At 42.6% G+C, this 24,171-nt stretch overlaps 1 protein-coding gene across 13 annotated transcripts in view; it reads right to left on the bottom strand.

Moving 5' to 3' along the window:
• The window catches only part of Clip1 (CAP-Gly domain containing linker protein 1), a 113,546-nt gene that overhangs the window by 49,785 nt on the left and 39,590 nt on the right, over positions 1 to 24,171 (bottom strand). For 11 of the 13 annotated variants that reach the window (XM_077796093.1, XM_077796092.1, XM_077796098.1 and 8 more), the window contains 8 exons: positions 19,466 to 19,590; positions 17,266 to 17,488; positions 13,493 to 13,690; positions 12,847 to 12,950; positions 10,119 to 10,179; positions 8,427 to 8,459; positions 5,131 to 5,235; positions 470 to 1,414 (listed from right to left, as the gene is read on the bottom strand). In XM_077796093.1, the coding sequence (XP_077652219.1) occupies positions 470 to 1,414; positions 5,131 to 5,235; positions 8,427 to 8,459; positions 10,119 to 10,179; positions 12,847 to 12,950; positions 13,493 to 13,690; positions 17,266 to 17,488; positions 19,466 to 19,590 (1,794 nt within the window). The remainder of the gene's footprint in view (positions 1 to 469; positions 1,415 to 5,130; positions 5,236 to 8,426; positions 8,460 to 10,118; positions 10,180 to 12,846; positions 12,951 to 13,492; positions 13,691 to 17,265; positions 17,489 to 19,465; positions 19,591 to 24,171) is intronic. The other 2 variants (XM_077796102.1, XM_077796103.1) reach the window with 1 other exon arrangement.

Here is a 24,171-nt window from a genome sequence, read left to right as displayed (position 1 = left end):
CACTCAGTTCACACTGTTTTTATATATAATCCTACAGACAAGGCAGTGATGTGGGTGGGAAAGGAGGAGACAAACTTATGTTTTTATCTTATTCATCCATTCATCTACCTAACCCCACCATCACAGGGAGTTCTCTATTTAAACAGAGTATAGACTAGAATTAAGCTTACACAGGAGTTCACATCATAGTCTAGAGATGAAGTGGTAGATAAAGTACCCAGATTCAAGGAACCAAAATAAACTAAACCAGTTGGGCAGTTATTTTCTCCAATCTCCTCACATGAAACCATACTTGAAATCCTAAGAAGACACTATATATTATATTCAATTAGGAGTGCTACACAATTTGTTTTCATTAAATAAGGAATTTGGGGGATGAATGATCTCAACTCAAAAGTAACATACAATGCAAAATAAGAAAAACCAACAGAGAAGGAAAAAAAAAAAGATGGAGGACTTCGATACAAACCTTGTCACTTTCAGCATTCTTTTCAATCTCTAAATTTTGAATCTGTTTCCCAGCTGCCTCAAGCTGCTGTCTAAGTTTCTCCATATCCAATTTACCTTCGGAACTGGCTTTCCGAAGTGCATCAAGATCCAAGAGCTTTTCTTCGGCAGCCTTTAGCTGTGATGTAAAATTATCAATGACCTTGGTTTGTTCACTGCATTTGGCTTGGAGTACCTCTAGCTCCTTTACCTTTATTTCAGCTTCCTGCAATTTGTTTAAGGTGTCTTCCATTTCTACTAGGTGCTGGTCTTCTGCTCTGTCCAGTTTGGACTGGATGGTTTCCAGGCTGGTCTCCTTTTCCTTAATGATCTTCATCAGTTTAGACTTTAGGGCTTCCATCTCTTTAGCGTGCGCAGACCGCTCAGAGTCTTGTTTGTTCTGTAAATTTTCTATTTCGTGCTGGTAATCTACTCTCAGTTTCTCTATTTTCGTCTTTAATTCAGCAAACTCAGCGGACTCTGCCCCAACCCCTTTGCTAAAGGACACCTTCAGCTCCTCCATCGCCTGCTGATGGGACGCAATGGCAGTCTCCAGTTTGGACTTCCACAAAGCTATCACATCTGAATTCTCCTTGTTGGCATGGTCAAGCTTGCTCCTCAAGGACTCATTCTCTTTGGAAAGTTTCTCTGTGGATGTGTGCAGAGCCTTTATCTCCTTCTGATATGTCTCTTCCCGGACCCCGAAGTGCTCCTTCAGAGAAGTTATTTCCCTCTGATGGTCAGCCTGGGTGACTTCTAACTTTTCTTGCCAAGAGCTTATCTCTTGCAAATGGGAAAGTGACATATCCACGTCCCCAGCAGGCTTACTGGACTCCAGCCTTCTTCGGAGCTCAGCCACTTCCTGTGCTCTCAGCGCTAGGTCTTTCTCTAATTCCATTATCCGTGACTTTTCTGACACTGTAGCCACCTATTAATAGCATTCCAAAGAAAAAGAGGTGATTTCAATAACAAATCACTGATGATTTTCTTTACTCCAGAAGATGGTAAGAACTACCTTATCTCAGGCAACAGTCAAACCATTACAAATGCCCACAGGTGAATTTATCTCCCACTGTGACAATGGCTTAAAAAGCCCAATTCTGGTAGAACCAATTCAAAATTATAATCTCTGGCAAACTTCCACCTTTTGATACGCTGAAGAAAAATCTAAAATGAATATCAGTTTAAGTCACTCCAAAAATACTTTCTTCCTTTAAAGCAGCATAAATCAGAGAAGTACCCACTAATTAATAATAAGTTAACAGGAACTTTGGAAGTTCTCAGGTATAGGCCCCTGAGGAACAAATGCTCTTAATTTGCCCAGTTTTTTCCACCCCACTTCATCAAGGCTGTACAAATGCCCCTCTGTCCAATGCTGGTGGCTTATGGAGTTGTGCCATCCAGGAGGAAGCCACTGGCCATACACAGCACTGAGCCCTGAATGCGGCTCCTTTGGGGTGAGGTGATAAGACACATCAGGATTTGAAGACTCAATGGAAAAAGAATATAAAATATCTTGTTAACAATATGCTAAACTGATTATATAATAAAGTTTTGAATATACTGGTTTAAATGTGTTATTAAAATTAATTTCTCCTGTGGCTTACTAAAAAATGAATATGGGTACCACAAAATTCACAAATTCTGTATGTGTGGCTTATATTCCAAGTCTATTGGATAGCACTAGTATAAAAAGTCTGAAATCATCTACTAAATGTTTCAATGAATAACATATCACCTGAACAGTAAAAGCTTCAACTGCATAATAAAGAATTTACTAACTTTTTTAAAAGAACAAAGTAAGAATGATTGCTTACCTGTAAGTTAATTATACATTAGGCTCTTAACAGACGGTCCCCTTTCTGGATTTCATAATTCTATCAGCATTTTGATGTACAAATCGGGTTGCCCCAACCCACTGGTTCCCAACCCATTAATCATCTGGAATGTATGTAAAAAATGCAAGTTCCCAGCTACTCCTACATGTTTGGGTTCTATTTAAGTTCTAAAGGTCTTAAAATAAACACCCCAGAGCTAGGAAAAACACTTTCTAAACCTGTGCCCTTTCAGTCATAGAAAATGATTCTCCCTGCTACCTGTTAGACAGGCAGTTTAGGGTATGCACTATGTGGAAAATGGTAGCTTCATATGTAAAAATTATTTGACTAACCTGGGAAATAGAAGGGAACACAAGTGATTTAAAAATATCAGTGAGTCCCAACTTTCAAGGATCAAAACTCCTCTGAATTTAAGACTCCTCTCCCATACTGCCTTTGTTGGGACAGGGGGAAAAAAAAAAAAAAAAGTTCCTTTCATTTCCTCTGGCTACCTGTGTGGGTTGTGATACTGATAGTGTGCACAGGAGAAAAGGAAAGGAAAGCATTCGAGTCTAAGTGCAACAACCAGCCATTAGATATTTCAGAGCTGACTGGAACTGCAGAGCTTCATGGTTACAGATGCTTCCGGTTAAAGGTGTTAATTCATTTTCATACTATTTTCTGGGGAGGGGATAGACTAAGAATTTGGTACCTAAAAATAAGAAATAAAAAATGTAATAAGCTCCACTACAAGGTCTATAGCATAAAACCCTTAAATCCAACAGGGCAATTGTTCTTGATCATAACAAAACAGTCAAATGGAGAGAATACTAAGCAAAGAACAGGTGGAAAAGGAATAAATAAGAGTGTGATTATTTTTTATATGGCATTTTCATTTATGGAACAGCACTACTTCTATTTTTAATTTTATTTCCCAAAGTCCGTTGGAAGTCAAAATTATGTATCTGCCTCTCCCACTAGCTTGAGACCATAAAAGTCCATATTTTTTCCCCCCTTGGGTGGGGATGGAACCCAGGACTCCACACATGACAGGCAAGTGTTCTACCCTAGCCTTCATGTCCTATACTTCCCTCATATTTTCACAGTACCAGGCACATTGTTTGTGAACCAGACTAATTTGTTAAGAGGAATTCTAAAGTGCTCCTGAGAAGGAATGGAGGTGATAATAAACTTACATGGGTCACTGGTTATTTTCACACTTGGCAAGCCAAGAGCAAAGATCAATAACAGAAGATATACCTAGCATGCACAAAGTGCTAGGTTTGGTCCCCAGTATCACCAAAAAAAGAAAACGTAATTGTGGAATCATGTACACTTTAATTTGAAATAACTGGATAAACTATGCTGTAAATGGATGCTTTCTTATCCAAAGCAAAAAAAGAAAGCACTGAAGTTGTTTGCTGCCAATACTGATATATGGGAGAGGAGTTCAGAGAGGAGTTCCACCCATCCTGACTTCAGCACAATCACATTGAAAGGCCTGGACCTCACTTGGTCCCTGGTATTTCCCAGATCAAATCTTTGGCTCTCAGTACAAAGAAAAGCACCAAATTACCACTGTTTTCTCTTTTTTGAAAACCAAATTCACATAAAAAACCTTTAGTTTTGAGGTTGAAAATATTTTCTTTCTTAAAAAATAAAACTTAAGATTTAAGAGAAGGAAGATTACTTGGTTACCTGGGTTTTTAGGTCAGTGATTTCTCACCAAAAGAAATTCCCATAAATACTAATAATTTGAAAGAAAAAATGAAGATACCAAATTTTATCAGTGACAGACTAATTTTTGAATTTTTAAAATTAAGGCCAATCACAGTCAAATACATGATTTAAAAGTTACATATAAACACATTTTTATATATAAGTGATTCTGATTAATTCATAGATCTTTCAGCACAAAACTATTTTCATAATATCCTCTGGTAGTTAAGAGCACAGACTCTGGAGCCAAATGTCTTAGATGAAAATTCTGGCTCCACTATTACCATTAGCTGTGTGACCCTGGGCAAGCTGCTTAATTCCTCTGTGCCTTAGTATCCTCCTCTGTAAAATGGGAACAATAATACTACCCACTTCCTAGGGCATGGCAAGACTGAATAAAACTTACAAACCACTTAGAGAAGCATGTGGCGTGATGTGAGCATCCTATAGGTGCTTTAATATATAAATAAGCTTAAAACATGAGGAATGCCCTGGCTCCAAGGGTCAAACACAGTGGGCTGGGGACAGTGAGAAGCCATCCTATTCCCCATTTGCATGTCCCTCCTGACCAACTTTAATCTCCTGGGTGATGGGAAGGAGGGAGGTGCAGAGAGAGATTAGCTATCAAGAAAAAAAAAGAGAGAGAGATCACCAGGGTCAAAGACCCTAACTCTCATTAAAAAGAGCTATGTTCCAATTTCTTTCCCCTCCTTGAGGCCAGGGGAAGAGGCAGGGAATAACCAAATATTTCGAAAATCCTGTAACTAAGAATATGAGAACAAGAGGACAACTGACTGCTTGTGGCAAACCAGAGAGGTGAACTCCAAGGTACTGATACAAAAAACTCAGAGAGGGTGGTGGGTATCCACATACTTCATGAAGTTTCTGATCTTGATCTTGATTTTGGCTGAGTTAACAAAAGGAAGGGGTCTTCATTCTTTTGAAAAAAGATCTGATATGAGCATCTATACCTAACCAGAGCTGTAAGCTCATGAACTCCTGAGCAGGCTGAACCACTGAGTCAGGGCTCAGGCCAACCGCAAGGCCACTCGAGGCGTCCACCACCCACACGCAATGGGCTGCTTCATTAGATAGTGAAAGCCATTACCCTAGTGTCTTCTAACTCCCTCTGCAGTTTGTCAGCTTTGGTCTTTTCAAAGAGCAGGCTCTGTTCAAGCTCCTTAATGCGGGCATGCTCCAGTTTGGTCTGCGTCTGTTAGTGAAAAGGAAGAGGAAGAGAACACAACAGTGCCACCTGACATGCCAGCACGAGAGCGCGAGCGGCATGCAGGCTGAGCCATCAGTACCTTCTGCCAAAGAATGGACAAAAAGGGCATGGAGGAAGGAAGAGAATGGAACTGCAATGAGGAGGAAGGTGAGGATGGGTTCTGTGCGAGGAAGGGTAACAGTGGGCAGAGGACATGAGCGAGTCTGTTGAGAAAGAAAAAAATGGAAAACACACGAGGCAAGATGAAGTGTCAGATGCATGCAGCCAAAAATAGGTTATATTGATAAGTTTATCAGCATAAATTAGAATAGTTAATAGTCCTATAACTATCATCTTCCCTCCGCCCCATGTTGGCTACTTGATATTAACGTGTATGTAACTGACTCCCTGACTTCAAAAAGCAGACTGACTCTCAGCATGATCATCACTAGCACCTCCTTGTGGAGAAGACAAGGTCATGAATCATCAGGTGTTCAGCAAGTCTGCAGAGCAGACCCTTGCACCTGGCTATGTGCCATGATCAAGGTCAAGAACCAGTCTTCGTAAAGGGCATCCAAGTACTAGAGCTAAGGAAGTCACGGCGGCAGGCTCTGCTCAGATGGGTGAGAAGGTCTGAGGGAGGCTCCCAGCCAAGCTCTCACACAGGACAGGGACAGAGCCACCAAAACTAACCTCCCTCCAGCAGGATTTTCCATAGGCTGTTTGTTTCCAGGGACAGAAAAAAAAGGAATCAGATTTATAAAGAAAACTCAGTAAAGATTGAGAAAACTCATCTTTACAAAGATTACCCTCCAGTCTAAAAAGGCCAACAAAGCAGCTCAGAGCAGGGGATAGTTCAGCTCAGACTATAAAGGGGCTTACTTTTATCCTAAAATGATGTTGTTTTTACCAGCTAAGCGATCAGAGAGGTACGAAATGGTGACAGCACAAAGGCAGGAGACTGAACTCAGACCAAAGATTGGGGAAGAGCCCAGCATGAGTCAGGAGCTCCACAAACTCACAGTGTTCAGATTACCTAGGGGGACAGAAGATAACCACTGGCCAGTGGGCTCCAGTGCAGGAGAATCTTACCCAATTTGAAGCAATCCATGTATCAGTCCAAATGTGCCTCTCCCCCCAACCACCTCCCCCCCAGGGACCATCAGATTGATCCTCTGGCCAAGCCCACTGACAAGCTGCTCTTGGCAACTGTTGGTTACTTGGATTAACTTAAATATCTTGTGGTTCTTACTGGCCTGCGCTATAAGTCTTGACAATTAACAGGCAATGAAAAGTGACAAGTCTTAACCAAGTGACTCCAGGTAGTCCAGAGTAAGCATAGGAGGTGAATGTGAGACAAGGCTATAAACACCTTCACTCACTCCCTCGGCACTCCAGGGGCTCCAGGGCATTCCGAGGCCACTTTTGCTTATGAATCAAGCATAAACAAACTATCATGGATATGTAAAAGGTGAGTGAAAAATATTTTAAAATCTCCACCTGCTTCAGGTCTTCATCTTCAAAAAAAAAAAAAAAAAAAAATCAGAACCAAATATCCTGGATAGTCCCCACCTTGGACCAACATATGCCTCACACAGAGTCATTCAGCTTATCTACTTTGACAAGAATCTAGTTCTAGAATTGGAATCAGCTTCAGGAACTGAAATCCAAAGAAAAAAGAAAAGGCAACAGCCCCTTTCTCCCCTTGACACTTGCCCAAGTGTCCTCTGGGCAAATCATCACTGCATGCCATTAACTGTGGTATTCCCCCCATGTGGAGATGTCCCAGCTGAGTGCTGCAGCCCCTTCCCACAGGGCGTGCACATAGATGACCAGGTGCCCATGGCCTTCCACCCCTAGCAGCAGGAAGCCAGTGATCCACATCCATGTCATGGCCGTGGAAAAATGGGACACGGAGCAGGACAAGCCTCCCTTTAAAATGATGGCTTTTCTCAGCACACAGGAGGGTTTCCTACGGGGAAGAGTCCTGGGACAGGGACCTGAGAAGGAGAGCAAGGCCCGTGAGAAGCCATAGAGAGGCAGGAGGCAGTTCCCATGCACACCAACGCCAGGGGCAGAGCAGCTGAGCCTGTTCTGGAAGCAGAGAGGAGACTCGAGCACTGAAGCAGCTCCGCAGAAAGGACCGCTTCAGAACCAGGCCTTTAAAACACTCCGACTCGAGTGTTCTATTTCAGGGTGATAGGAAGAAAAATAATTCTTTAATTTCACTCTCTTGTGCCAGTAAATCAAAGCAAAATGTTCTGGGGTTCTTTTCAACTGGATTCACAGCTGGCAGGGTACACCAGAAGCAGCGCTCTGAATGCCACTTTGGTGAGGTTCTATTGGGTGTTTATCTTTTTTTTTTTTTTTGTCTTTTTTTTGGAATTGAGGGGTCAAACCTAGGGCTTTGAGAAGGCAAGGTAAACACTTTGCCACTGAGCCAACTTCCAGCCATATTGGGTGTTCATTTAGAGGAAGGAAGAAAAAACAGCATGCCCAGTGGCATTGCTACTAGAAAAAGCTCCCTTATAGTAAATTTATTTTTTGTGTATGCGGGATGGGTGCTGGGGATCAAACCCCAGGGCCCATATATGCTATGCAAACGTTCTACCACTTAACTGCATCCCCAGTCCAAGTGACAGTATATTTAGAACACAATGTGGTCACTGAAGAATGCTGGCCTCTGGTTTCAGAACTAGGGAATATACTGTAGCTACAAATGGGAGTTTATACTTCTTGTCAATAGCACTAAAGGCGCTGGCCAGCAGGGGGAGCGCGTGTGAAGCATCAGTGCTGGAGCTCACCCACAAGATCAGACAACTTCCCGAGGAAGTCATCTAATGTGTCCTATGCTGTCAGCCCTTGCAAAATAATTCTACTAAAATTAGACGACATTAGGGATTAGGTGAAGAAGGCCAGACCTCCAGACAAATTTTTTTTCCTTTCATCAAATATTCTTTTTAAAGCAAGCACTTGCCTATTAATTAAGCAAGTGAATTTGTGGAGCTTCATCATTACATACAATTTCTTCAGGACACAAATATAATTGCTTTGAAAGCCACATGCACAGAAATATTAAGGTCAATGTCCCAAGGTCAGCTTATGCAGTTAGTATTTGAGTATATCAATAAGCATTTTAATCTGGAATCAATCTGTGTTAACAAAGGAAATATCCACACAGTGAAGTGCCCTCTTACATTCTCAGGATCTTCAGAAATCTGGCTCTTTTGCTATCAGTAAAAAAAAAATAAAAAAAAGTAAACAACAACAAAAAAAAAGAGACTGAACTAAGTTTTCAACATGTGTTAGAGTTTCAAGATGACTGATTAATTTCAAGTAAGTTTATCAGACAGACTATGCTAGCCTCGTGCAGATACATAATTTTAACTTAACCCTCCCCAAAATACCAGAGACTACAATTCATGTGAATTAGATGATGACATGAAACTTCTAATGAGACTGTGGGGTGTTTTTAAATGGATGAGAACAACACAAAAGTCAATTGAAGGAATGTGACCGTATATGAAATGGATGAGGAAGACGACTGTACAATTATTAAAAACCATTCTGTTCTGGATCCTGTAAAACTAGAATTCAAAAAGTGTTCCCCTTGCTCTTTGTTGCCTGTGAAAATATTTATTTCCAAAGAAACCAGAGCTGCTGTTGGGAAGGGCCCCTGAAACCCAATGTAGACAGCCAATGGACCCAATGGTGGCAAAAATGTTACCTTCTGAGAACCACACTGACCTGTGCAGCTTTTACTAAAACATATTACAGATTAAAAGAATAAAGCATTTGCAAAATTTTTAAAAGTTGGTAATTTACATTTGTATTCATATACCTGGCAGTGGTTTGAAAAGCATCAGAAACCAATTAATTCTGGTGTCTAATTCAAAACTAATATGAATAATTGTGAAGAAGAAACAAGATATCTGACTGTAAAGGAAAATTTGATTGAATTTTAAAGATGCCACGAAAGTAAAAGCTAAAATGTAAATTTGCTCTTCTTTTTCGCTCTGGTAACTACTTTCTTTTTTTGTATATGGTGCTAGGAATCAAACCAGGGCCTCCCATGTGCTAGGCAAGTGCTCTACCACTGAATCACATCCCCAGGACTGATTCCTTTAAAATAATAAATAAATAAATAAATAAACAAACAATTGCGATATAATTTATTTTTATAGAGTTACAAAGATTTGTCCTGCTCAACTGAAAAACATAGCTGACAAAGGCTTTGTTATGGTCCTTGTTATGGTCTATTCTGATGAAATTTAAAATGCTCTTTTAAAATGCCATTTCTACCCTAGCACCACAAAAAAAGTATCATTACTTATTTATTTATTTGGAACTTGGGATTAAACCCAGTGACACTCTACCATTGAGCTATATCCCCAGTCCTTTTGATTTTTTTGAAATAGACAGGGTCTTGCTAAGTTGCTGAGCCTGGCCTTGAACTTGCAATCCTCCTACCTTAGCCTTCTGAGTTGCTAAGATTACAGGGGTGTCACCTGGCAAAAATGCCTCACAAAAAAATGTCATTTCTCATAATTAGAGGAATGGGTATAGTCTCACTTAGGATAGTTTTAAATTGAGAACACACTGCCAGGTTATGACTTAATGAAATCCAATTCACAGCTTTGAATTCTGAAACATGAGCATAGAAGTGAACATGTCACTCTGCTACAAGAACTGACAAGAACTTCAGGCTCCAGGACAGGAACCATCACCTTGGCCACAAAGCCTTGCTCACAGCCCCACTTGGCAAGAGGCTAGGGTGCTGACCATTCTCTCCTGAACATGCTAGCAACAAAGGTCAGCGGGCACAGTATGTCACCTACATTTGTCAACACAGGCACCCTTTTTAATTTTAGGGAGCTGGGAGGGTTTACCTCAAGATCGCCTTTGGTAATTGATTCTTCTTCAACCCGGAACTGAAGGTCCTCAACTTTCCTGTGGAATAAAATAAAAAGAAGCACTTAAGAAAGCAACTAAGGACCATGGCTACCTTGTACCCCCAACAAAATCTGTAAACAGTATTCTGGAGAACTCAGATGAAGTGAAAAGGAATACCTTGGAGTCCCAAAAATAAAGAAATGCATCTTTGGGGCTCCAGTTTATAATAGTTATATTCTACTTATTTAGAAAACACCAAAGTTTTATTCAGGTACAAACTCCAGAAGGCATAAGGTTAAAATTTGAGAAATGCTGGGCGTGGTGGTGCATGCCTATAATCCCAGGGGCTCAGGAGGCTGAGGCAAGAGGACTGTGAGTTCAAGGTCAGCTTCAGCAATTTAGCAAGGTCCTGCAACTTAGCAAGACTCTGTCTCAAAATAAAATATAAAAAGGGCTGGGGATGTGGCTCAGTGGTTAAGTACCCCCGGGTTCAATCCCAAGTACCAAAAAAAAAAAAAAAAAAAAAAAAGAATTGAGAAAAAGTAACTGGTTTCCTTGGTCACAAACACAGAATGAATCTATCAAGACAAGACTAGCCTAGCCAGGTATGGTAGTGAACACCTGTAACCCCAATAACTGGGGAAGCTAAGGCAGGAGGATTGGAAGTTTGAGGACAGCCTGGACAACTTAGCGAGACTATCTCGAAATTTGAAAAAAAAGATCTTGGGATGCAACTTAGTTGTAGAGCACTTGCCTACATATGCAAGGCTCTGTGTCTAGTCCCCAGTACTGCACACAGGTACACAAGGTATGACCAGCCTAAGAGGAAAATGTCTTTTTCATGGAAACAGGCTCAAGGCTTCAAGTGTTATTCCTAATTTTCAAGAGAAAAGCCAAGGGAGAGTGACGCAGAACACAAATCTCTCTGTGTCACCTCATATCAGATGTTTAGGTGAGGCTAGCAGGCTTCTCATGCAGAAGAGGCCCCAGTTTTAATGTCTCTAAGGCAATACCAGCACTGCTCCAAGGTTAGGAGAATGGAGTGAAGAATGATTTGGGGAGGAAGCCATCAAGAATCCTATTCTTTGACTCTAAAATGCACATTTTCTACTTTCTCACATTGTGAAATCTGACACTGGGCATGGTTTCAATCTATGTCATCACAAAGTCAATTAAATAAAGTGATATTCAGAAGATTTAGAAAATCTAAGTAATGTCCACACTATTAATCTCCCACCTTTTTTTTGGTGCTGGGGATTGAACCCAGGAGCATACACACTAAGCATGCACTCTACCACTGAACTATGTCTCAGCCCCACATTATGCATCTTTGCAAAATTGGGTGCAAACAAAAGGGAAATAGGACTGGGATTGTGACTCAGTGATAGAGTGCTTGCCTAGCACGTGTGAGGCCCTGGGTTCAATTCTCGGTACCACATATAAATAAATTAAATAAAGGTCCATTAACAACTAAAAAAATCTTAAAACAAATTTTAAAAAAAGAAAAGGGAGACAAAGTTCACACTCTAAGTGCAAAAAAAAAAAATTCTTCAAACTCACTGTTACTTCTGCCAAAATTAAGAGTAAAAAATCCTATTCAATTAAATGGGAACTCTCATTAAGCGTTAAAACACAAGACTATTTGGGAGCTGGGGAACATTTCTGCAGTCAGAGTGATTTAGGGACAGAAGCAAATGGCACTCTCAATCTCTCCTTTCCAGCCAGTTTTTGAATATTTCTGTCTCCAGTAAGGAAGACAGGCCTTGGCAAAACCTGTATGGCCCTCACTATGTACCTGGGACTCTCCTGGGCAGGCAGTAATATTGTTATTACTGAACTAAGTTGCTCTTATCAGAATGGTAAGATGTTATCTTATGACAGGATGGTAGAGGACAGAGGACAGCTTCCCAGAACCCAGGAATGGTCACACAGTTTCCATATAGACACTTCTCAGAGGTCTTGTTTGTTCGTGGTCTCAAGGAGCCTCCTTGTTTAAGAACCAAATTTCTCTATCTCACACCACTTAGCATTTGATTTCAGACTGACTTGAATAATTCTCTAGTTGCTCCTCATGTGAGAAATTCCTAAGGACTAGGACCTTGCATCAATCATCAGGCATAATATATCTCATAAATAGTAGTGACTTAAACTAGAACAGCCACAGGTGAAAACTGGTTGGAATTACCTCCACATTTCTGACCAAGGACACCCTCAGGAGATATCTCAGTCTGCACAGGGAGCTCAATAAATCTGTTAATCAGGTCATGTCTAAATGAATCCAAACTTCTTAAAAAATGTCAAATCAAAGTGCATCTTCAGCTACTTGGAGAATAAGGAAGATCACAAGTATGAGGCCAGTCTAAGCAATTCAACCAGACTGTTTCAAATAAAAAGGGGGCTGGGACTGTAGATCAGTTGGCAGAATGCTTGCCTCTGACATACAAGGCCCTGGGTTCAATCCCCAGCACCAAAAAAAAGGGGAGGGGGTGCTGGGGATGCAATTCAGTGGTAGAGCAAGCACCTCTGGGTTCAATCCCCAGTATTGCCAAAAATAAAAAATACAAAGCACACCCTCTTTATCTGCAGGAAGTGTGTTGGGTTTCTTTTGAACACACTCATCCCTTTGGTTCTAAAGGTGAACAAGAAGGTTGTTGCTGGGAAATTTCTTCCTAAGATCGTTTAAAAGGAAAAACACACTTGCACTCAAGGACAGTTAGGGATCACCTTTTCTCCTCCTCCAGTTGGTTGAGAAGCTCCACCTTCTCTCTGTCGGCTGCTTCCACCATGGTTCGCAGCTGGTCCATCTTGGCTTCCAGCTCCAGGACATGCTGGAGAAGCAAGGAGGAGAGTGAGTGGCCACATTCTGACCAAGACACAGGCCCGGGGTCCTCCAAACAGCTACTGGTAAGGGTTACCATGTTGGGTGGGCATTACTCTAAAACCCTGTCATCTCCAAATGCTTTCTACCTTAATAGGTTATTCTCAGCAGCTTTCCGAGAAACTACATGATGAAAAAACCACCATAAAAATCAACAAAGGGCAACAGTTAGCCGACTCTCCTCTTTCCTGAAGCTGAAACGCATGTCAATAATAATCGACAAACGGGAGCTAGGATGGCTGCCAAAGCCTGAGTGAACAGTGGCTTAACACAACAGGCCCAGAGGCCTGGAAATAAAGACCAAAAGGCTGAGGACGAATCAGAAGAACAAAAAACTGCACCCAGGTCACAGCTTTCAAACGAGCTCAACCCAAAAGCTGACACTCGGTGCTCTCAAGACCAGCTCTTGGCTCCAAGCACCAGGTGCACCACTTCCTCACTCAATTTAGGAACCATCACCATCTCCACAACAAGGTCAGCGCCAGTCTTCACCTGGTCATGCCCGTCCCGGGCCAGGGCTAGCTCCTGCTCTATCTCCCCCACGTGGCTGGTGGCCTTGGCCACCTCGGCCCGCTCCAGGTCCCGCTCAGCCAGCAGCTGCTCAATGTGCTGCTGCTTCTCCTTCAGCGCCTCCTGGAGGGCAGTGGTGCCCGAGATCTTGCGGGCGTAGCGGGAGGAGGTTTCAGTCAACTGCAAAGGAAAGTTAGAGAAGTGAAGGGCCATGGCGCTACCAGGGAGACAAGCAGGGAGCAAGGCATGCATGGCGGGCATCTCCTCAGCAAAGCAAAAGCACACACGGTTGGCTCGAGGGTCTGCCAAGTGCTAGGCAAGGTTCTCAGCAAGAAAACAAGACAGCATAAACCTTTGCCTGTGATCCTCACATCAGCACAATGAGCCCAGGGAACAATCCAGAAGGCGTTTAGAAGACCACATGGCTCAAATCACAAGCGCTCTGGGCTTGGCTGACTGGGCCTTGTAGGAATCTAGAAAAATCCCACAGGACCATTTAACAAGTTTCTCTAGATTCTATTTCAGCCTGTGCAACAGTTATCTTCTCATGATGATGTTTTGGCCAATCTTTTGATCCTTAGACTTGAGGTTGAGACCTTTTTAAGCTTCTTAATCTTCTAAATACCATTAAGATTTGAAGAAGTCACACTTGGAGTCACAAACTTTTCTTCAACTGATTAAATAGTTGTTTTTTTTGTCAGAAATCTTCATCCTTCTTTCGAAAGGAACGACATGGGAGATCTCAACCAGGAATCCACTTCAGGCCCTGTTCCCCAACCAGCATAGAGGCAGATAACAGTACCTGCTTTCATAAGCATATGGCCCTGTGTGACTGAGTGGGGTGTCTGGGTGTGACACACAGACAAGAATGGAAGGGAAAGCAGATGGGGAGAGAGGAAGAGAGAAGTTTATGGACAAAGAAAAATAGGCTAAAGGGAAACACATGAGAAACAGGAGACCAAAGAAAGAAAACAAGGGAAGAGAGACGGACCGGGACCATCAGCCTGCCATCTGCTAACTTCTGCTATTTTATATCCAATCCTCCACCTTGGGCTAAAGTCACGTAAAATCCCAAAGAAGACGATGCACTGCTAACTGATGGCAGGTGACTGGAAGAACTGAGGGCTCCTCTGCGCTAGGCCCTGGAGGAGTGAGCAAATGGCTCTGCCTGCGGCCCTGTCCAAGGCCTTCAGCAGAGCCCGGCTCCAGGGCAACTTGGCCTTTACTCCTCCTTCTGCAGTCAAAGCTCCGCTGTCGCCTGAGTGCTCTTCAGTCAGTCTATTGAGCCCTCACTGCAGGATGTGGACTGATGAGATCTTTCACAATAAATAATTCAGCGATTTGGTAACTATATAAAGAGTAAGGGATCTGGTCAAATCCAAATTGCCTTTTGCCGTTTCATTTAGTGAAACTTCTGGAATTAGTTTAAACATATTGCAGGGAGGGGGTTCCTATTCTTTTAACCATTTGACCCTGACTTTCTACTTTCACGATATGGCTAAATTATTCAGTTATAACATCTCTTATGTAGCTAACATCTCTTCTTGTATACATTAAATGTAAGGTCCCAAACCAGGTACAGAGATGCCCAGGGGGCTCCTGCAAACACACAGGGTCGTGCAGGAAGCTTTCAGACGCCAAGGGAAACAGAACATCTGCTGGACACCCTGGAAACAAGTGGACAGAAGCGATTTGGTTTCAATACCGCATTCCAATTCTTTCCACAGCTCCCCATCTTTGCAAAACTGGGTTTTGGCCACTGCCAAGATAAAAAACAAGTCCTGTGCAAAAATCAGTGCAGCCCAGCAAATGAAGGTGGAGATGGTGAATCTAAAGACTGACAAGAAGTGCCAGAACAGGGCACAGTATGTCACTGTGATTATTAAAAATGAATTTAAAACATTAATTTTTCTTTCAGCTTCTGTTTTCCTGGGACAGAAATGCATCTCTGAGCAATACAGTCAAAAAGACACTTTTAATTATTTTATATTCTTGTCATTTTCATTCATGGTTATTTCTGATTCAGAAACCATAGCCACCCTGGGCTGAGGTGGTGGTAGAGCACTTGACTGGCATGTGTAAGACTCTGGGTTCAATCCTTAGCACCACTGGGGGGGAAAAAAATGAAAGGAAGGAACTGAAGCTACCTTACACAAACACACAGACAGGCTGTATCACAGGGCAAGGAGACTCATCTCTCACGAATTTTCCTCACTAAATGAGGTAAGCTAAGAGAAATCAGAACTTGCCTAAGTAAGAAGAAAGACTGGTAGGAGCAGGAGGGGCTGGTATTTCCCAAAGAAATGACGTCCATATTGGAGCTTGCAGACCCTCTCTGAACAAGGCTTTGCCCAAACAAAGGGGTTTTCATCCACCTCCAATTCATTCTGGTCACTTTCCTCCTAAGAATCCATTTGTAATTTTTCTGTTGAGAATGCAGTCCTTTTTTTCATATGCAAACTGAAATAGTCCCCGTGGTATTTATTTTACCTGAACATAAAAGGGGAAAACTCCAGCTGGCTGGCAGAAGAGTCCAACCCCACCTAAAGAGTCTAGTCCTCTCCTTTCTCGGTCCCGAGAAAATGAGGTCAAGGGCATTCACTCTCATGAAGCAGAGACACTGAATTCACTCTGGAACAGAACCTCATGCTGCCACTTTTGATGTCAAAGGCATCTGCCTCACCTCAAGTAAATACATTTAAGGGCAGGGGATGAGGCCTAGAGTTACTGCTCTTGGCTCCAACAGAATACCATGTTAACAAGAAGATTAGGGCTGGGGATGTGGCTCAAGCGGTAGCGCGCTCGCCTGGCATGCATGCGGCCCAGGTTCGATCCTCAGCACCACATACAAATAAAGATGTTGTGTCCGCCGAAAACTGAAGAATAAATATTAAAAAAAAAAAAAAAAACAAGAAGATCAAGGTGCCATTGTGACTCTGATGAACCTATTTTCATTGCCCTGAATGAGAAAAAGGGGAAGGAGATAAGGGTCAAGAGAGGAGAAGAGAGGGCCAGGAGAGGGAGGAGGCATCATGATGTGGCTTTTCCTTGCACTCTCTGGCCATGCCAGGAACATGTTACACACAGACTGCTTTCAGGGAGCCAGATTGTTTTAATATAATATTAAAATCCAAAAAACAAGCTTTTCTCAAAATACTTAGTTCCTAAAAATATTTGAAGAAAAGAGAAAGAGACCACACTTGAGAAAAAAGATCCTCCAAACCCACCCATCACTTTGGCCCAAAGTAATTTCAGAGAAGAAATTAAGCAGTAGTTGCAACGGGTTCACCAAAAACTGGTAGATTTTTAAGTCTAAGAATCCTAGCCAGATGTGGTGGTGCACACTTAGAGCTATCTGGAATCTATGACTTAGAATCTATCCCAGTGGCTCAGGAGGCTGAGGCTGGAGGATTGCAAGTTCAAGACTAGACTCAGGAATTTAGCAAGACCCTAAGCAATTCAGCAAGTCCCTGTCTCAAAAACTAAAAAGTGCTGCAGATGTGATTCAGAGGATAAGTGACCCTGGGTTCAATCCCTGATACCAAAACAAAAAAGAATCTGAAAAGCGCTATTATAAACCCTTCTTCTGTCAAAAGCTGCATTCCAGCTGGAGTTGGCATATTCAGAGCTTACTTGCACAGTCCTTGGCAGCAAGCCACGGCCAGCACTCAGCACAGGGACAAGCAGAGCAAGGGCGCCCACAGGGGGCAGCACAGTGCCTGGGAGGCAGAGTTCTAAGAAGAAGGGAGGCTTACTAGTCCTGTCCGACTGGGCTTGCTGCTCACAGAGGAGGCCACGGAGCTCATGGAGCTGAGGGAGGAGGCGGACGGGCTGCGCTTCAGGCTGGCAGACGTGGTGGCCATCACTCGCCTCACTGCGGCAGCCTTGGCTTTGGCTGGTGTAGTGGAAGGGAAGCCAATCTTGGTCACTTTGTGTACCGGAGCAAACAAGCCATATTTGGGTTGACACTGAAAATACCTTCAGAGAAGAACAATAAGAACAGCAACAAAAACAATTTAATTACAAAAAGTAACACCTGTAACAGAAAGGCTCTCCAAAGTAAGTGTGCCTGGTGTGCTGGGACTTGCACCTGGAAGCTGGGCAGGTGGCTTTCCCACCTGTGTAGTTGAGTGTCAGGCGGTATGCTGGGAACAGCATGGCAGCACGCTGTTCATTAGCAGCTCAGGTTCAACACATAATATTTCTACCACCTGGTAAATGTACAGCAGAGGAGCTCAACAATACAGTGTCCCCATTTAATAAAGCCAGGCCACACAAAGGGGAAAAGCACACAAGTCCTGACTGGCAGATCCATCAAGTCAACATGGAGAAATTCTAGTAATGTCAGCTATTGGACAACCTTAGAGCTCTTCATCCTTGAGAATAATGATGGTTTAACATCAAGAACAGGTGGTTTCAGAACCACTGCTGCACCCACCAAGAGGTTGTTATCTCCACAAGTCATTATATTTGGCAGATTAAGCCCACATGCGTACAATCAACTGTGAGTGCCCTACAGGTACAATGTTACCCACAACACTTCAAAGATCAAGGGAAGCATTAAATATACTGTATACTACTAACAATGATGCATCCCCGGAGCTGGGTGGTGGCTCAGTGGTAGAGCGCTTGCCTAGCATGTGTGAGGCACTGGGTTGGATTCTCAGCACCACATATAAATAGATAAAATAAAGGTCCATTGATAACTAAAAAATATTTAAAAAAAAAATGATGCATCCCCTGTCACAGTGCCCAAGGCCTCCAAAACATTTAAAAGTAAGCAGAGAAATCCCTCTTGCACTCCTTTGTGCTGCTCTTTGACTCCCATCAGGTATTGGAGGCCAGAGGCAGTGGTCCCTGGACCATGGCTCTCTCGCCAAAGGATGGAATTCTCAGACAGGAAGACACATATTACAGTTCTTTTCCTAACAAAGGCAGTCACCTTCTCTTCTCTCCATCCCACCCCCAGATGTCCTAGAACTTGTAGGATCCTATAGTTTGCTATCAAAAGGGAAAGAAATAGCCAAGTGTGATGGCGTACACCTGTAATCCCAGCAGCTCAGGAGGCTGAGGCAGGAGGATAGCGAGTTCAAAGCCAGCATCAGCAACAGCAAGGCACTAAGCAACTCAGTGAGATCCTGCCTCTAAATAAAAGACAAAATAGGGCTAGGGCTCAATAACCGAGTTCAATTCCTGGTACCCAAAAAAAGGGGGAAGGATAGCACGATGTTTCCTATTTTGAAAAATAAACTAGGTGAGGTGGTACAAGAGTGCGATCCCAGCTACTAAGGAGGCCAAGGCAAGAGGTTGAAGCTCAACCTGTGCAACTTAACGAGATCCTATCTCAAAATAAAAAATAAAACTCAAAAAAATGAGAAATTATACCCCATCTGATTCAAATGTATGGTATGTCAAGATCATTGTACTGTCATGTTTAATTAATTAAAACAAATTTAAAAAGATAAAAAATAAAAATTAAAAAAAAAGGGCCAGTAGCACACACCTATAATCCCATCATCTTAAGAGACTGAGGCAGGAGGACTGCAAGCTCAATGACAGCCTCGGAAATTTAACAAAGCCCTGCTTCAAAATAAAATACAAGATGGGCTGGGGAGGCGGTTCAATGGTAAAGCACCCCTGGGCTCAATCCCCAATACCAATAAATAAATAAATACTAATAAAGGCTGGAGATATATAGCTCAGTGGTAGAGCACCCTGGATTCAATCCTTAGTACTGGGGAAAAAGAGAGAGAGAAGAAACAACTGCTGCACTGGTTCAGAATCTATCAAGACATATCAAACTTTACTAAAGAGACAATCAAATTCCAGCAGGGTCTCGGGAAACAAAAGCACAGCTCTTCAAAACACTCGTTCCTATTGCACCACGCACACGGACAGTAGCTTGAGCAGCCTCACACACAAGAGGAAGACACAACCTCAAGAATCCCAACCAACCTCGTTCCAGCGACGGCACCATCGTTCTTCCCAAGAGGTTCGTCCAGCTCCACACCACACCATTCCCCCTTGGCAAAGTCGGTCTCCCCAAGAAACCGGACAACACCAGCCTTGGTGCCACCAACCTGGAAGAAGAAAAGGTTAAAATGATGAGATGGACTTGATTCTACAGCTTACTCCTTCATCATTTCAGCAGCAGCTTCTCAGCTCTTTGGGAGCTGTCACAGACTGGCAAAGTTACCTGGGTGACTGACATTGCCAGTCTGATCCCATACCTGGCATATCCCAATAATGAAACAGCTCGTGTAATGTATAGTCACTAACACTGCTCTCCAAAGCAATTGCTCCCTATCTTAGAAAAATACTTTTATTGCTCCAGAGCAATTTTCTTGGTTAAAAATAAATTTTTGCTACAAATAAAACCTCTACATTATTAAAAGGAAGCAGAATTCACCCATAATCCCTATATAACAAGTAGTTTCTCACACTTTTTCTTTCACATATTGGTCCATGAAGGCAGTGACATGTGCATATCCACACATCTACAAAACATGATTAGTTTAGGCCTAACTATAAGGAATATGAAAATCCACTGTGAAGCTCTGTTTCCTCACAACTATTAAAATCACTGTGTGTGTGTGTGTGTTTCTGGGAATCGAACCCAGGGCCTTATGCATTCAAGGTAAGCTTTCTACCAACTGAGCTATATCCCCAGTCTCTCATGTTTTATTTTATGTGAACTATTCCAAGCCATGATTCACGCTTAACTTTGGTCCAAGCCAACCTGGGCAACTTAATGAGATTCTACCTCAAAATAAAAAATAGAAAGAGCCAGGCATGGTGGCACACGCCTGGAATCCCATCAGCTTGGGAGGCTGAGGCTGGAGGATTATAAGCTCAATGCATCGGCAAGTTAACAAGGCCTTGTCTCAAAATAAAATACAAAAAATTCAATATGTGAATGTTATCTTTAAAATTACCGGACCAGCACTACTAATTACTCTTTTCCTCACATGGACATGAAAGCACATATGTGTTTGAGTCTCTGTGCATGTTCAGAAGTCCCATATTAGAGTCCCTTCGCTCGTAGTACAGTTATTGCTACGGCACAGTTGGCATTGCATTTGCTAGCACTTGTCTCCCTTGCTCCTGTACTGCTTCAGAATGTTCCTTGATTTTTTACTTTTTTTCTATTTCTTTTTTCTCAATTTCCAGTTCAAAAACTTCCCCAATTTGGGGCTGGGGTTGCAGCTCAGTGGTAGAGCAGGTGGCTCACATGGGTGAGGCACTGGGTTTGATCCTCAACACCACATAAAAATAAATAAAGATATTGTGCCCACTTACAACTAAAAATATTAAAAAAAAAAAACTTTCCCAATTAGAAGAGAGGTCACTGCAGGAAATTAAGTCTATCACCAGCAAAATTATAAATACAATGCATGTATAGTCAGAGACAGTCGCTGCTAACGTTTGGATTCATTCTCCTCCAGGTTGCTGTGGTTGAATATGGTTTGTTCCCACCAAAATGCATGCTGAGGCCTGGTTCCCCCAGCAGCAGTGTTGGGGCCTGGCAGGAGGTACTGAGTGACAGGGGCAGGGCTCTTATGAATGGATTAATGCCTTCCTGTCTGAGTGAGTTCTAGCTTTAGTTGGGAGTGGATCAATCATGCCACAGTGGCTTGTTATAAAGCGAGTTTTGCTTTTCCTGGCTCTCACTTCTGCACATGCTGCCTGTCCTTCTGCCATGGAGCCCTCATCAGGAACTGAGCAGATGCCTCCACCATGCACTTGGACTTCCCAGCCCCCAGAATCATGAGCCAAAATAAACTTTTCTTTCTAAATTACCCAGTCTTGAGAATTCTGTTACAACAAAAAAATGAACTAAGAGGCTATTTAGTATTTCACAGAACAGATGAGCAGCAATGTGCAATTTACCTACTTTTCTTATGAAATGGTACTAGGGATTTGGTACTAGGGATTGAACTTAGGGGTACTCCACCACTGAGCCACATCCCCAACCCTATTTTGTATTTTAATTAGAGATAGAGTCTCACTGAGTTGCTTAGTGCCTCACTTTTTGCTGAGGTTGGCTTTGAACTCATGATCCTCCCCTCATCCTCCTGAGCCTCTGGGATTATAGGAATGTGCCACCGTGCCTGGGGGGTCATCTTTTTCTTGTTGATTTCAAAAAACTCTTTCTATTTGATGAATTAAAATACTATATAAGTTAATTCTTGAATAGGCAATATATTCTTAAGGCTTTAAAAAATATAAACCTGTAGAGCAGGTTTACTTACTATACTCTTATATGCCCTTCATATACATTCAAACCAACACAGGTAACCAATATTCCTGATTTTGAGGGTGTCCTTGCTCCTGGTATTTCTTTGGCACATAAAAGCAAATGTTAGGGCAACCCCTATCAGGTCCCGTCTTGCCCTGCGGGAACTCACTCACTTTTCTTCTCAGTTGAATAAGTCCTACTCAAAATAAAACATCTCACCATATAGATGCATTTATACGTTCTAACTTCATTTTTTTTTTCTGAGTACCAGGAATTGAACTCAGGGGCACTCGACCATTGAACCACATCCCCAGCCCTATTTCGTATTTTATTTAGAGACAGGGTCTCATTGAGTTGCTTAGTGCCTCACTTTTGCTGAGGCTGGCTTTGAACTCTCCATCCTCCTGTCTCAGCCTCCCAAGCTGCTGGGATCACAGGCATGTGCCACTGCAACCAGCGGAGGATCAGGTTTTTTTGAGTTAATATAAAAATCAGCTGGGCGCAATGGCACATACCTGTAATCCCAGTGACCCTGGAGGCTGAGGTAAGAGGATCGAAAGTTTAAAACTAGCCTAATCAATTTAAAGAGACCCTGTCTCAAAAGAATAAAAAGTGGGGGTGACTGGGGACATTGCTCAGTGGTAAAGCACCCCTGGGTTTAATTCCTGATACCAAAAAAAATAAAAAATTTCATTGAAAAAAAGGCTAGACATGTAACTTAGTCGTAGAGCATGCCTGGGTTCAATTACCAGTACATACATACATAAGTCATTTTGATTAGTTCTTTTAAAAAAAAAGAAGAAGAAGAAAGGGGCTGGGGATGTGGCTCAAGCTGGTAGCGAACTTGCCTGGCATGCGTGCGGCCCGGGTTTAATCCTCGGCACCACATACAAACAAAGATGTTGTGTCTGCCGAAAACTGAAAAAAATAAATATTAAAAATTTTTTTTAAATAATTAATAATTAAAAAAAAAACAGAACTGTGTTAAAGTCAGGAAGCCCGGTCTGAGAGCACAACTCTACAGACCAGTGGGAGTGCTTATCTAGCATGCTCAAGGCCCTGTTTCCATCCCTAGCACCACAAAATGAACAAATGAATAAAAAAATTAAGAGCACCTTTGGGAGATAATTTATTTTATTGGTCATCACAAGGAATCAGTTTTTCTAAGTTTTTCCTTTTTTTTAAGTTCTCGGTTTACTTTTGTCTTAATTATTTTCTTTTTCCTTTTAATGTACTGCTCTTCCTAATTTTGCAAAATCAATAGTTTAATTCTAGTATCTCTTTTTAATACCTAAGGCATTTGTTTATAATTTTTTCTGAATACAACCTTCTGAGTTAGAAGTAAGGCATGCTTCTTTTCAGCTTTATTTAACCCTTTGCCAAAGAGGAAAAATATCAGAGGCTCTGGAAGAAAAACATTTTGTGCAACTGTTAAGGGGTTCTCCAAAGGACCATGAGTTGAAAGCTTGGTTCTCTGGCTGGTGGCACTAATGAGAGGTAGTGGAAACTTCAGGAGTTGGGGTCTAGTTGGAGGAAGGAGGTCATTGGGGTTGTGCCCCTGCAAGGAATATTGGGATTCTAGCTCCTCTTCCTCTCTCTCTCTCCTCCTGGCTCCCTTGAGGTGAGAAGTTTCCTCCACCAACACTTCTGCCAGGATGTACCCTGCTGCCACAGACAGAAGGACAGGGCCAAGAGACCATGGACTGAAACCTCTGCAATCAATTTCCTACTTCTATGTGGTTTATCTCAGGTATTCTGTCACAGAGATGGAAAGATAACACAAACTAGTTTGAGGACTCAAAGGATGATGCTTTCAAGGCAGTATGGGCAGGAAGGGCATGTGAAAGTGACAGCGGCAGGCAGTTCTGGGATATTTCAGAAATGTTCTGATGTCATGCAGACATGCAAAGCTTGAGGGGGTCAGGGAGAAAACTCAGTGGACAGGAGTTGTCCCGTGTTTGGCCATGTCACCTGCAATGCCAGCAGAGTAGGCACGCAGCACAGGTGCTGAATAAATGAAAGATGACCTTCCCAGTTTGCACCCGCATGGTAAAGGCTACTTTCCCAAATAAATCAAGCAAAAGGAAAATGACGGGGGGCTTGGGCTGAATTTGATGTCTCTAAAGCAGCAAAGAAAGGAAGGACTAGCGAAGAACACGGGCCCTGAAGCAGGCCAAGACGAATGCCAGCTCCGTCAGATGAAGCCATTTCCGAGATTCCTAACCTGCTTCCTCATTAGTAACATCGGGGTAATCACAGGGCTGAGAGGACCATGTGAGATGATCCACATACGATTGTGAGCACAGTGTGTGACCATGGAGGAGCAGGCTGTCATCTGCAGTGAGTGCACCCCGCTAAGAGCACAAGCTGCTCTGGGCTTCTTGGTGCTCCGGCTGGGATCCAAGGCCCGACCGTCACCTGG

Source organism: Urocitellus parryii, chromosome 3 (genome assembly GCF_045843805.1).
Source record: "Urocitellus parryii isolate mUroPar1 chromosome 3, mUroPar1.hap1, whole genome shotgun sequence".
Classification (NCBI taxonomy): Eukaryota; Metazoa; Chordata; class Mammalia; order Rodentia; family Sciuridae; genus Urocitellus; species Urocitellus parryii.
Note: the sequence above shows the minus strand (reverse complement) of the source record. Positions and strands in the feature narration are given on the sequence as shown.